This window comes from Ornithorhynchus anatinus, chromosome 1 (assembly GCF_004115215.2).
Source record: "Ornithorhynchus anatinus isolate Pmale09 chromosome 1, mOrnAna1.pri.v4, whole genome shotgun sequence".
Lineage (NCBI taxonomy): Eukaryota > Metazoa > Chordata > Mammalia > Monotremata > Ornithorhynchidae > Ornithorhynchus > Ornithorhynchus anatinus.
The window spans coordinates 69,883,410-69,897,154 of NC_041728.1; the positions used below are offsets into that span (position 1 = coordinate 69,883,410).

Sequence of the window (13,745 nt, forward strand, 5' to 3'; positions counted from 1 at the left end):
GTTGTCCCACGTGAGGCTCACAGTTAATCCCCATTTTACAGATGAGGTAACTGAGGCACAGAGAAGTGAAGTGACTTTCCCACAGTCACACAGCTGACAAGTGGCAGAGCCGGGCTTCAAACCCATGACCTCTGACTCCCAAGCCCAGGCTCTTTTCCACTGAGCCACGCTGCTTCTCTATTGTACTTTACTTCTATTTACTATTTACTTTTATTTTCTATTTACTTCTCTGTGCCTCAGTTACCTCATCTGTAAAATGGGGATTAACTGTAAATGGGGACAACCTGATCACCCTGTATCTACCCCAGAGCTTAGAACAATGCTCTGCACATAGTAAGCGCTTAACAAATAGCAACATTATTATTATTATTATTAATAGAGTTGGCACACACAATCCCTGCCTACTAGGAGCTTACATTCTACAGGGGAAGTAGTATCTTATCTCCGACCCACAGCGACTCCATAAGCACATCCCTCCCCGAACACCCCACCTTCATCTGCAGTCATTCTGGTAGTGTATCCATAGAGTTTTCTTGGTAGTAAAAGAGGCAGTAAAATAAATTACAGATAGGGGAAACAGTAGAATATAAGGCTATTCACATTAAGTGCTGCAGGGCTTGAGTAGCAAAGTGCCTGCCACTTGCAGCTAATTACAATTTGTGAGCATGGCCTTGAAGGTCCCCCGCAAGCGGTGATACCTCTTGTGACTCTCATACTTTCTGATTGCTTCTGCTAATCACTGACTCTTGCTCTCAAAGGTTTAGCCAGGCCAACCCATTCATTATCCCTTGCACAAGACTCTCCTGTTTACAAGCCTTTGCCCCTACGGTAAATAATAATGTTGGTATTTGTTAAGCACTTACTATGTGCAGAGCACTGTTCTAAGCCCTGGAGTAGATACAGGGTGATCCGGTTGTCCCACGTGAGGCTCACAGTTAATCCCTATTTTACAGATGAGGTAACTGAGGCCCAGAGAAGTGAAGTGACTTGCCCACAGTCACACTGCTAAGTGGTAGAGCCAGGATTCGAACCCATGACCTCTGACTCCCAAGCCAAGGCTCTTTCCAAATACCCTCTCCACCGCTCTACAAAGGCACCCCGAAAATTCACCTCTAACATAAAACCTTCCTAAATTAGCCCCACCCAACTTTAGTCGGCCTAATAATAGCTCAACACTTGTTATTTTTTTAATGGTATTTGTTAAGCCCTTATTGTGTGCCAGGCACTTTACTAACCGCTGGGATAGATACAAGCTAATCAGGTAGGACCCAGTCCACATCCCACATGGGGCTCACAGTCTTAATCCCCATTTTACGGATGAGGTAACGGAGGCAGAGAGATGTTAAGTGACTTGCCCAAGGTCACACAGCAGACAAGTGGTGGAGCCAGGATTAGAATCCAGGTCCTCTGACTCCCAGATCCGTGCTCTTTCCAATATGCCATGCTGCTTTCCAATTTCCTGGGAATAGATAACTTGATGCTTAGAGAAGCAGCGTGGCTCAGTGGAAAGAGCCCGGGCTTAGGAGTCAGAGATCATGGGTTTGAATCCTGGCTCTGCCACTTGTCAGCTGTGTGACTGTGGGCAAGTCACTTGATTTCTCTGGGCCTCAGTTACCTCATCTGTAAAATGGGGATTAAGACTGTGAGCCTCACATGGAACAACCTGATTACCCTGTAGCTACCCCAGCACTTAGAACAGTGCTCTGCACATAGTAAGTGCTTAACAAATACCAACATTATTGTTATTATTATTATTATCTATTTCTGGAAATTTGTGTTTTAATGTATCTTCATTGTATACAAGAACTGTGGTTTTTTCCTCCCTGTGGTTTGTAACCTTTTCCACAGAAGCAAACACATCTTGAACTCCATGTTCCATAATGCATGACTCTCTTAGGGTCCCCAATACCTGTTGTCTGATTAATTATTCGGAGGAATAAATAGTGACTCTTCTTTCTACTTATGTGAATATTCTGCTTTATAGCTTACAAGAACAATAATCTGTCACGTACATAACCTTTTTAATTTTGTCTTCAACAGAATCAAAGCGTTTCGAACCCTGCAAGAAGCTCTCAAATGCAACTATGAACACTGGCAGATTTGGGAGAATTATATTCTCACCAGCACAGATGTTGGAGAGTTTTCAGAAGCCATCAAAGCTTATCACCGGCTCATGGATTTACGAGACAACTACAAAGATGTTCAGGTGAGAAATAGAAACTTATTCCACTGCAGTCCCTAGGAATCTGAAATATAATGTTGAATAGTAATGTTGGTATTTGTTAAGCGCTTACTATGTGCAGAGCACTGTTCTAAGCACTGGGGTAGAGACAGGTTAATCGGGTTGTCCCACGTGAGGCTCACAGTTAATCCCCATTTTACAGATGAGGGAACTGAGGCACAGAGAAGTTAAGTGACTTGCCCACAGTCACACAGCCTAATACCCAGAGACTAGTAATAATAGTATGCTCTGCACACAGTAAGCGCTCAATAAATATGATCGAATGAATTATCACTGTCACAGTGATGGGACAAAAAACCTGTTTTTCTGTCTGAATATTTCCTTTAAATGAGCTGGAAATTAAACAGACTGTCTTTGTATGTGTTCTTTAAATAAGTCGTTAATATTCTCACAATATTAAATCTAAATAGAAGGTAATTTGAGGAGTTAAACGTGATCTTCGGGTTTATGTCATGTCAGCCAATGGCATTTATTGAGCACCTACTCTGTGCAGAGCTGTAGTAATGACTTTTAAACATACCACAGAAGCAAAGAACACAGTTCCCCTCTTTAAAGTGCTTACAATCTAACAGGAAGAGAGTTTACCATCCTAATTCATACTAAAGAAAAGGGCAGGGAGTGGAAATGGTGGCCAGAGAGGAATGGCCTTGGGGAGATTTGTAGGGATGCCAGACAGGAAGGACAGTAAGAAGCCAAGCTGTGGGGAGTCAGCCCCTTCCAGCCTCTCTCCCATTGTTACACTCTCCCTGGTCCTGCTTCCTAAACCTTTTGTTATTCCTCAGGGCTGGAGACAGAATGGTTGTTGACTGGTCAGGGACTCATAGCTGTCTAATTGGCATGGTAGAAGAAATGCCCGTCAAAGCAGCGAACTATGGAAGGATTAACCTGCCATTATTATTATTTTTATGGTATTTATTAAGTGCTCACTACATGCCAAGCACTGTTCTAAGCACTGGGATAGATACAGGATAATCAGGTTGTCCCATTTGGGGCTCACGGTCTCAATCCCCATTTGTCCCACTTGGGGCTCACGGCCTCAATCTCCATTTTCCAGATGAGGTAACTGAGGCACAGAGAAGTTAAGTGGCTTGCACAAGATCACACAGCAGACAAGTGGCGGAGCCGGAATTAGAACCCACGTCCTCCGAATCCCAAGGCCGTGCTCTTTCCACTTAGCCACGCTGCTTCTCCATCCCCTTGAGCAGGGTCCCTTCAGGGTTGTGTTGTAGCAGGTGGCTCTTTAGAAACTTCTGAGGGCTTCCCAGTCTGGTAACCTCAGCACACAGTTCAGGGAAGCCAATCCTGAGCTAAGGACATTAATAAAGCCTCCTGCCCAAAGGACTTGATTTGTGTGGGCCCATAATGGAGACGCAGGACAGATCAAGTCCGAGATGAGGAACCAGTCCCGGAACACGATGGGTCGACATCACTTCACATCGTCATCGGGGAACAAATTTGTAAGTCATAAAGAGTCTTGCTAGAGAGCTGCAGTCTAGATGGGAACCTTCTCCAGTCTTTAAGTGTTCTAGGGGTTACTCAAGAACACTAGAGAGAAGGCCACATGAATTTCAGCAGGTGGAATAAGAATTTGGTAGCTGATTAACAGAGTACAGATCCCTAGCAAGCTGCCCCAGCAGGAATAACCTACACTTAGTTAGCCTCCTGGAGAAAACTAAAGATGTCATGTCCGATTGCCACACCGCTGCATTGAATACCCGCTGTAACTTCAATGGGACTCCAAGAACAATTCCTTGCCAAACCATTGAATACACAGCTCTCTGGGAACCTTCCCTATGGAAGTGAAAGGCCTCAAGCAGTGATTCTCATCCAGCATAATCACTCGGTCACTGTGCAGCCCCCTCAAAGGGGTGAGGGGAGTGAGTGTGAGCTCCGTCATGGGGGAGACCACGTAGCTCTTTCAACACTTTTACAGAGCTGACGAAGAGGCAGCACTTAGGGAAGGTGAAGAGGCAATGCTGAGCAGCGGATTTCATTGTGCTGTGATTCACCCTGCTCCTGTTCTGACAGAGCAGAGAGGACGGGCCAAAGCATTTTTTAGGACAAAGGATGAGGCTGGTTTTCACATACATTGTTCCCACATTTTTGCCGACGACTTAACCCCGCTATAGTTTTATCGTCAATTTATTTTGGAGCGAAACTGAAGGGGGATTTGACATTGGAATGATAGAAAGGAAAAAATGGTGCCGAGAACTCGTTACCACTAGTGATATTCTTTCTCTCCTTATGACCCTTTTCATCTGTCTAACCCCAAACCCATTTGGGTACGGCATTTCTCACAGTAAGCCTGGAGCCAGTTGAAATTCATTGACATTCTAAAGAGAGAAAGGAAAAAGCCTAAAGAAAGTATGCTTAAGACTTTGAGCCAGATAAGTCATTTTTTGTTTTTGTTCTTCTACTCTCCCAGCTCTGCATTATGAAAACACCTGTTTCTTTAAGTTGAAAATGACTTTGCACATAGAGATAAGAATTTGGGAAAAATAATTGGTCTGTAAAAAGTTTCAGAGTTACCGGTGATTTCAGAGTGAAATGTGGTTCTGAGAAGGGACTATGTCTTTTTATGCTCTCAAAAAAGAGACACTCAAGGAGAGCTAGGGTATTGCCATATCTATGTTAACTCTTAAGGAATTAATATATCTATGCAATCAATACAATAGATTAATAAAGTTACTCAATCAATGCAATATATTTTAGTATTATTTTTACAGGCAAAATTCATTTCTTTTGGTGATGATGATGGTATTTGTTAAGCGCTTACTATGTGTGAAGCACTGTTCTAAGTGCTGGGCGGGGGGGGGGGATACAAAATGATCAGGGAAGCAGCATGGCTCAGTGGAAAGAGCCTGGGTTTGAGAGTCAGAGGTCATTGGTTCGAATCCCGGCTCTGCCACTTGTCAGCTGGGTGACCATGGGCAAGTCACTTCACTTCTCTGTGCCTCAGTTCCCTCATCTGAAAAATAAGGATTAACTGTGAGCCTCATGTGGGACAGCCTGTTTACCCTGTATCTTCCCCAGCACTTAGAACAGTGCTCTGCACATAGTAAGCGCTTAACAGATACCAACATTATTATTATTATTATTATTAGCAGGTTGTCCCACGTGGGACTAACAGTCTTAATCCCCATTTTACAGATGAGGAAACTGAGGCACAGAGAAGTGAAGTGACGTCCAGAGTCACACAACTGATAAGTGGCAGAGCCGGGATTAGAACCCATGACCTCTGACTCCCGAGCCCGTGCTCTTTCCACTGAGTCACGCTCCCTCCTTCCCAACCCCGGTGAGCCCTAAGTGGGATAGGGAATGTGTCCAGCCTGATTAGCTTGTCTCTAACCATTCCTCCCAAGCTAACCTTCTCACTCTATCTCATTCCTAACTCTCCCACATCCAACGCCTTGTCCCCACCCTTCCTCCTTCCCCAACTTCCTCATTCTTCAAATCCACCAGACCACTGCACTCCCCATTTTCAAAGTTCTCTGGAAAACCACCTCCTTGGAGGCATTCTCTGATTAATCTCCATCTTTCCAGGCCTTGTCCTTTCACCAGCTGCCCTTAGCACTTGGGTGAATACACCTACCTTATCATTTATAACTATTTCTGACTCTTAATGGTATTTGTTAAGCACTTACTCTATGTCAGTCAATGTTCTAAGGACTCGGGTAAATACAAGCTAATCAGATTGGACACAGTCCCTGTCCCACATGGGGCTCACAGTCTTAATCCCCATTTTACTGATAAGATACCTGAGGCCCAGAGAAGTGAAGTGACTTGCCCAAGGTCACACAGCACACAAGTGGTGAGGCTGGAATTAACCCAGGTCATTCATTCATTCAATAGTATTTATTGAGCGCTTACTATGTGCAGAGCACTGTACTAAGGGCTTGGAGTGCACAATTCGGCAACAGATAGAGACAATCCCTGCCCAATGATGGGCAGGTCCTTCTGACTCACAAGCCTGGGCTCTGTCCACTAGGGCACACAGCTTCTTATCTTAACCTGCACTTATTAAGTCTGTATCCAGTCTGATAACCTTATATTTTAGCACATAGAAAGTGCTTAACAAATGCACTTGTTCCTTTCTCCTCCAACTATTTCGGGAAAGAATCCTCTCAGGACTGACATTTTAGGTAATCCTGACTCTTATTTGCCACCCTTTTTTTGTTTTGTTCTGTGGGAGAGATGTTGTTGAAATGGTGGCTGGGTAATTGCAGGTGTGTCTCGATCAGATCCTCTTCTGTCAGACTGTTTTCAGGCCAATAGGGCTGAGGCGGACCTAGTCAGATAATGCTTAAAGCTAGACTATGAAGAGCCATCCTTGCTGACTGTTAGACCTTAAATAGAGTTGATCACAGGGTGCTGGTGGTGAGGTTAGAGTTTCTGGTGGGTGTGGGCAGAATCGCTCCTTAGTGATTAAAGGCAGAGTTGGGTAGTGATAGTTGACGTCATAGTCTTTATTTTTGACCCAAGGACTGTCCTGAAGAATGCTAGTAACGTCCTCTCTGTCCTTAGTCTTCTTTGCTATACGTGAGGCCGCTCCGTAGAGGAGTATGGGTAACTTGTGAATTGTCTGGAAAGTACCTCTGTTGGGGAAATTGTAAGTTTTCCCTATACAAGATCATTCTGTTCTAATGGTGGAGAAGATTAAAAGAAATTGCAGATGAGACTTTACACTTCTGAAAGTTGAAAGGGGCAGAACTCAGGCACCACATTGCCACCATCATACACCTTTTTTACAGGCTGAGCGCTTAGTACAGTGCCCTGCAGTGCAGTGCCCACCTACAGATGGTTCTGTTCCAAAGTGGCATCGCTTGAGGTGTTGCAGGATGCTCACACTTTGCTTTCCAACCCCTGCTGGCCCTACATTTTGCGATTCCTTCCTTCATTACCCTCCGTGAAGCCTTCTCCTTCCCCAGGACAGCCTGCTGGGTTCAGTCAGTCAATCAATCAAAAGTATTTATTGGGCCCTTGGAGAGTATAATACAACAGAGTTGGTAATAATAATGTTGGTATTTGTTAAGCGCTTACTATGTGCAGAGCACTGTTCTAAGTGCTGGGGTAGATACAGGTAATCAGGTTGTCCTATGTGAGGCTCACGGTTAATCCCCATTTTACAGATGAGGTAACTGAGGCACAGAGAAGTGAAGTGACTTGCCCAGAGTCACACAGTTGACAAATGGAGGAGCCGGGAGTCGAGCCCATGACCTCTGACTCCGAAGCCCACGCTCTTTCCACTGAGTCACGTCCTGGCCCTAGCCCAGCTTCAGCTCTGACCTTTCCTCGCACCATCTCTGGCTCGCTCACAGGCACGTGCACACGTGCACACACACGTGTTCGCACGTGTGCACGTATACGATTTCAAGGCCAACAGGAGCTGTGGGTTTGGAAGTGGTAGCCGCTGAAGTAGTTGGGATCTGGAGAACAGGGGTCTGGGGGTTTGGCCAAGACAGGCTGGGGAATGAGAGAATACGGAGGGAGGGAGTGGGATAAAAGCACCACCCACCATGTTGAAGTCCCCTGCCCTTCAGGCTGGCATTGTGAAAAGTAGCCTAGGCTGCTCGGGGGAGGAAGCCCACCCTCCTTACAGGGGCACTTTTCATAGATCCTCTTGGCTCCCATTTGAGTCCCCAGGGTGCACCAGTTCCCAGAGAGCTGTAGAGGCAAGTTAACCTTCCTCTTTCTGGCCCCGGGCGTGAGCGGCCTGGACTGCTGTCCTGCCCGCCCTTCCCCAAAGCACCACTTCTCCTTTGGATAAGTATCCCAATAGATTAGTGGCCAGAATCCCTGGCCCAGTGCTTGCCCAATAGCTTGCCCAGACGTGACCCCCAAACGATACTAAGCACAGTCACTGAGGAAGGAGAAAATTTCTGTCTAGGTTATATCTGCTCCAAGCCGTTGTGAGCCCCACAGGCTTGCCATCCCTTACTTTCACTCCACTCTGGGAGAATATTTTTCCTAGTGTTCTTCGTGGTTTTCACAAAGCTTTTTACAGTATGATGCTAATTCACTCACTATACCATACGAAATACCTTCTTTTCTATCTCCTTGTAGTACCAGATGGCTTAGGGTTATGAGGATTTCAGTTCCTGGGACCTAAACACCTCAGGCTGTGAATAGGGAACCAGATGAACACAGACTTAGGAAAACGAAGTGAATTCCCACTCGTCATACATTTTCAGTCAGTCAGTCGTTGGTATTTATTTAGCACTTACTGTGTGCAGAGCATTGTACTAAGTGCTTGGGAGAGTGCAATATAACACTAAACAGACATTCCCTGCCCATAAGGAGCTTACAGTTATCGCCTCCAATTTTTTCAGGTCTGCATGGGACCATGTTAATTTTACAAATACTTTTTAATTAAATGGTGGTGAGTTTGATATTTTTACCTGTGGTTAAGCTCTTTGAGTTTTCCCAAATAAATAGTTTGACAGAAAAGTGATTATTGCTTTGTGATGCTGCTACCTCTTGATCGACCGAAATTATAACATTTCTGATCACTTCAGTTAATTGATATTTTTTTCGTGCTAAATGTTATTTCTTTGGACCGTGTACCTTAACCAACCCCTGGGACTCTAATAGGGGCATTCTGATTCAGTGGATTTATTCTTGAATTACATCGCCTTTGATATGCAAGAAATCTGAGCCTACAAATCCTTCCAAATTCAGAGAAATCTCCTCTTTTAAAAATTAAATTTCTATTTAGTTTTTTTAAATGCCACTCACAAAGTGATGCCTTTCTCTGCTTTTGAGAATCTGGGGGCCTAATGGGTCTTGAAATTGTCTTCTTTTTTCAGCTTTCAGGTCTTGGGGCAAAATAATTTCTCCTGATTCCACTAGCACTCGTGTTCTGAGTGCTAGAGGCACAGGATTTCGTTTTTCAGAGCAGTGAATTGGGCAGTTTACAAAAGCACTTAAATTTACGTGGGGAATATTGCCGATTACACAGGTTGCTGGGTAGGCTAAGCTAGGTGACTGCAAGGAACCGTTGAAAACTGAAATAGTTGACTGTAGACCAGAAATGCTGCCTTTTGTCTATTAATTAGGCTGAAGAATACCATCTGACAGAGTGACTTAGTCTGCTTTGTTTGCACGAGTTGCTAGTGGCTGCAGGGGACCATTCAAAACCTGCTAATTCCGGAACTTTCCACAGAGCACCGATCCCTTAAAACAAGTAGGGAATGTTCTAGGATATTAACTCTATGGGGATGATGGACAGCAAGTGGTCTGTGTTTACCTCTTCTTTATACTCCAGTGCTACCAGAAGTCAAACTGTACACAGGGGGTTGTACAGACACGAATGCACAGGAAGGCTCAATGCCCAGGCCGCTTTGAGCAAACAAAAGGCAAAGCCCAGTTATGTTTTCTTTGCTTCTGCTGCTTGTCATCATCCTACAATTAGAAGCAGGAGCCGGAACTGGTATTTCCGGTGACGTGTAAGATCCAGAGGGGCTGCTGGGTCTCAGAATGGTCTTTAGTTAAGAGAAGCAGCGAAGTCTAATGGAAAGAGCCCGGGCCTGGGGTCAGAAGACCTGGGTTCTAATCCCGGCTCCTACCTCTTGTCTGCTGTGTGACCTTGGGCAAATCACTTCATTTCTCGGAGCCTCAGTTTCCTCATCTGTAAAATGGGGAAAATGTAAAATGTTCTCCCTCCTACGTAGACCGTGAGCCCAATGAAGGACGGGGACTCTGCCCAACATGATTCTCTTGTATCTATCCCAGGGCTTAGTACAGTGCTTGGCACATAGTAAGTGCTTGATAAATGCCACAATTATTATGACTTTACTGGTGCTGGTACGAACAACACACATTCTTCCTTTAACAGTCAATCAAGAAAAACATGTAAAATTACTTTTGTCCACTACTCACCCTTTTAACTTATCTTTTGGGGCTGCCCTCGTCAATTCCATTCCACCCTGGAAATCCGAAGGGGGTGCGGGGAGGAGAGTTATAATTAAATCTGTCCCATTCTGCCCTCTGAGCCTCGACTTGAAGCCAGAGGTGCCAACTGTCGGGCTGGAGCTTTGAGGGACAGTGGAAAGATAAGGGAGGGAGAAAAGAGGCAGAGGAAGGGAAGAGAATATTTATCCCCCGTTACTGTGGCGTTGCCAGCCTAGTAGTAGTCCAAGAGGCCTCCTCAGACCAAGCTCTTCATGTCCCCTCTTCACCTTTCCCTCTGCGTTGACTATGCACTTGGCTGTGGCATCCGTCAAGCATTTGGAGACTCACCCCAGCCGCACAGTACTCATGGACATAGCGTTATACTCTCTTATTTCCCTTATCTGTAATTTATTTTCTTGCCTCCCCCTCAAGACTGTGGGTAGGAATTATAATAATAATATTAAGGTTGGTATTTGTTAAGCGCTTACTAAGTGCAGAGCACTGTTCTAAGTGCTGGGGTAGATACATGGTAATCAGGTTGTCCCATGTGGGGCTCAAAGTCTTCATCCCCATTTTGCAGATGAGGTAACTGAGGCACCGAGAAGTTAAGTGACTTGCCCAAAGTCACACAGCAGACAAGTGGCGGAGCCGGGATGAGAACCCACAACCTCTGACTCCCAAACCCGGACTCTTTCCAGTGAGCCACGCTGCTTCCTACCAACTCTGTTGTAGTGTACTCCCCCAAGGGTTTAGTACAGTGCTCTGTGCACAATCAGTGCTCAATAAATACCATTGATTAAATGGTAGGAGTGGTAATAAATCAACATTCACTCTCCCCCGTTGGTAGTCTATTGTTTGCCTGCTGGGTGTCCAACCTGAGTCAAATTCTTTCTGAGAGTCCCGGTAAAATCCTTCAGAGTGTGGCCCGAAGACACGAAGCAGTATGGCCAAGTGGTTATAGCATGGGCCTGGAAGTCAGAAGGACCTGGATTGTAATCCCGGCTCTGCCACTTTTCTGCTGTGTATCCTTGGGCAAGTCACTTCACTTCTCTGGGCCTCAGTTCCCTCATCTGAAAAATGGGATTAATACTGAGCCCTAGAGCCCTACTGTGGGATGGGGAACTGTGTCCAACCGGATTATCCCTAGAGCCCTACTGTGGGACAGGGAACTGTGTCCAACCGCTGAGCGCTGCTGGCGAAAGTCCAAGCACCAAGCCGACCTCACACACTTCAAATTTATCCTTTCCTGCCTTAACTCTGCCCTCTCCTCCGCCAGGCAAAGCTTCTTCTCCTCCCTCATCGACACCCATGCCCGTCACCCCCGCCGATTGTTCCGGACCTTTAACTCTCTCCTTAGGCCCCCTGTTCCTCCCCCTCCCCCATCTCTCACCCCCAATGATCTGGCCACCTATTTCCTCACGAAAATCAACACGATCAGGTCTGAGCTCCCCAAAGTCACCCCTCCGCCTCTCCCCTCCCCCCCCACCAACCCCCTCCCCTACTTTCCCATCCTTCCCTGCAGTATCCTCAGAGGAGATCTCCTCCCTCCTCGCAAGTGCCACCCCCTCCACCTGCGCCTCGGACCCCATTCCCTCTCACCTTCTTAAAACCATCGCCCCTGCCCTCCTCCCTTCCTTAACTTCTATTTTTAACCACTCAATCTCCAAGGGCTCCTTCCCCGCTGCCTTCAAACACGCCCACGTCTCCCCCATCCTAAAAAAACCCGCTCTCGACCCCACTTCCCCCTCCAGTTATCGTCCTATCTCCCTACTACCCTTCCTTTCCAAAATCCTAGAATGAGTCATCTACAATCGATGCCTAGAATTCCTTAACTCCCATTCTCTCCTAGACCCCCTCCAATCTGGCTTCCGTCCCCTCCACTCTACCGAGACTGCTCTCTCTAAGGTCACCCATGACCTCCTTCTTGCCAAATCCAATGGCTCCTACTCCATTCTGATCCTCCTTGACCTCTCTGCTGCCTTTGACACTGTCGACCATCCCCTCCTCCTCCATACCTTATCTCACCTTGGCTTCACGGACTCTGTCCTCTCCCGGTTCTCCTCTTACCTCTCTGGCCAATCATTCTCAGTCTCCTTCGCTGGAGCCTCCTCCCCCTCCCATCCTTTAACTGTTGGAGTTCCTCAAGGGTCAGTTCTTGGCCCTCTTCTGTTCTCCATTTACACTCACTCCCTCGGTGAACTCATTCGCTCTCACGGCTTTGACTACCATCTCTACGCAGATGACGCGCAGATCTACATCTCCGCCCCTGTCCTCTCCCCCTCCCTTCAGGCTCGCATCTCCTCCCGCCTCCGGGACATCTCCACCTGGATGTCGGCCCGCCACCTAAAACTCAACATGAGCGAGACTGAGCTCCTCATCTTCCCTCCCAAACCCGGTCCTCTCCCAGACTTCTCTATCACCGTCAATGGCACGACCATCCTTCCCGTCTCTCGGGCCCGCGATCTCGGTGTCATCCTTGACTCGTCTCTCTCGTTCACCCCACACATCCTATCCGTTACCGAGACCTGCCGGTTTCACCTCTACAATATCGCCAAGATCCGCCCTTTCCTCTCCACCCAAACGGCTACCTTACTGTTACGGGCTCTCGTTATATCCCGGCTAGACTACTGTGTCAGCCTTCTCTCTGACCTCCCTTCCTCCTCTCTCGCCCCGCTCCGGTCTATTCTTCACTCCGCTGCCCGGCTCATCTTCCTGCAGAAACGATCTGGGCCTGTCACTCCCCTTCTTAAACAACTCCAGTGGTTGCCTATCGACCTCCGCTCCAAACAAAAACTCCTCACTCTAGGCTTCAAGGCTCTCCATCACCTTGCCCCTTCCTACCTCTCCTCCCTTCTCTCTTTCTACCGCCCACCCCGCACGCTCCGCTCCTCTGCCGCCCACCTCCTCACCGTCCCTCGGTCTCGCCCATCCCGCCGTCGACCCCTGGGTCACGTCCTCCCGCGGTCCTGGAACGCCCTCCTCACCTCCGCCAAACTGATTCTCTTTCCCTCTTCAAAACCCTACTTAAAACTCACCTCCTCCAAGAGGCGTTCCCAGACTGAGCTCCTCTTCTCCCTCTACTTCCTCTGCCATCCCCCCTTTACCTCTCCACAGCTAAAGCCTCATTTTCCCCTTTTCCCTCTGCTCTTCCACCTCTCCCTTCCCATCCCCACAGCACTGTACTCGTCCGCTCAACTGTATATATTTTCGTTACCCTATTTATTTTGTTAATGAATTGTACATCGCCTCGATTCTATTTAGTTGCCATTGTTTTTACGAGATGTTCTTCCCCTTGACTCTACTTATTGCCATTGTTCTTGTCTGTCCGTCTCCCCCGATTAGACCGTAAGCCCGTCAAACGGCAGGGACTGTCTCTATCTGTTGCCGACTTGTTCATCCCAAGCGCTTAGTACAGTGCTCTGCACATAGTAAGCGCTCAATAAATACTATTGAATGAATGAACCGGATTATCCCTAGAGCCCTACTGTGGGACGGGGAACTGTTTCCAACCGGATTATTTTGAATCTACCCCAGCGCTTAGAACAGTGCTTGACATGCAGGAAGTGATTAACAAATATCATTATTATTATTACTACTACTATTATTATTATTC

At 46.8% G+C, this 13,745-nt stretch overlaps 1 protein-coding gene across 1 annotated transcript in view; it reads left to right on the top strand.

Moving 5' to 3' along the window:
- The window catches only part of TTC27 (tetratricopeptide repeat domain 27), a 190,676-nt gene that overhangs the window by 164,376 nt on the left and 12,555 nt on the right, over positions 1 to 13,745 (top strand). The window contains exon 16 of the mRNA XM_029064736.2: positions 2,041 to 2,206. Within this exon, the coding sequence (XP_028920569.1) occupies positions 2,041 to 2,206 (166 nt within the window). The remainder of the gene's footprint in view (positions 1 to 2,040; positions 2,207 to 13,745) is intronic.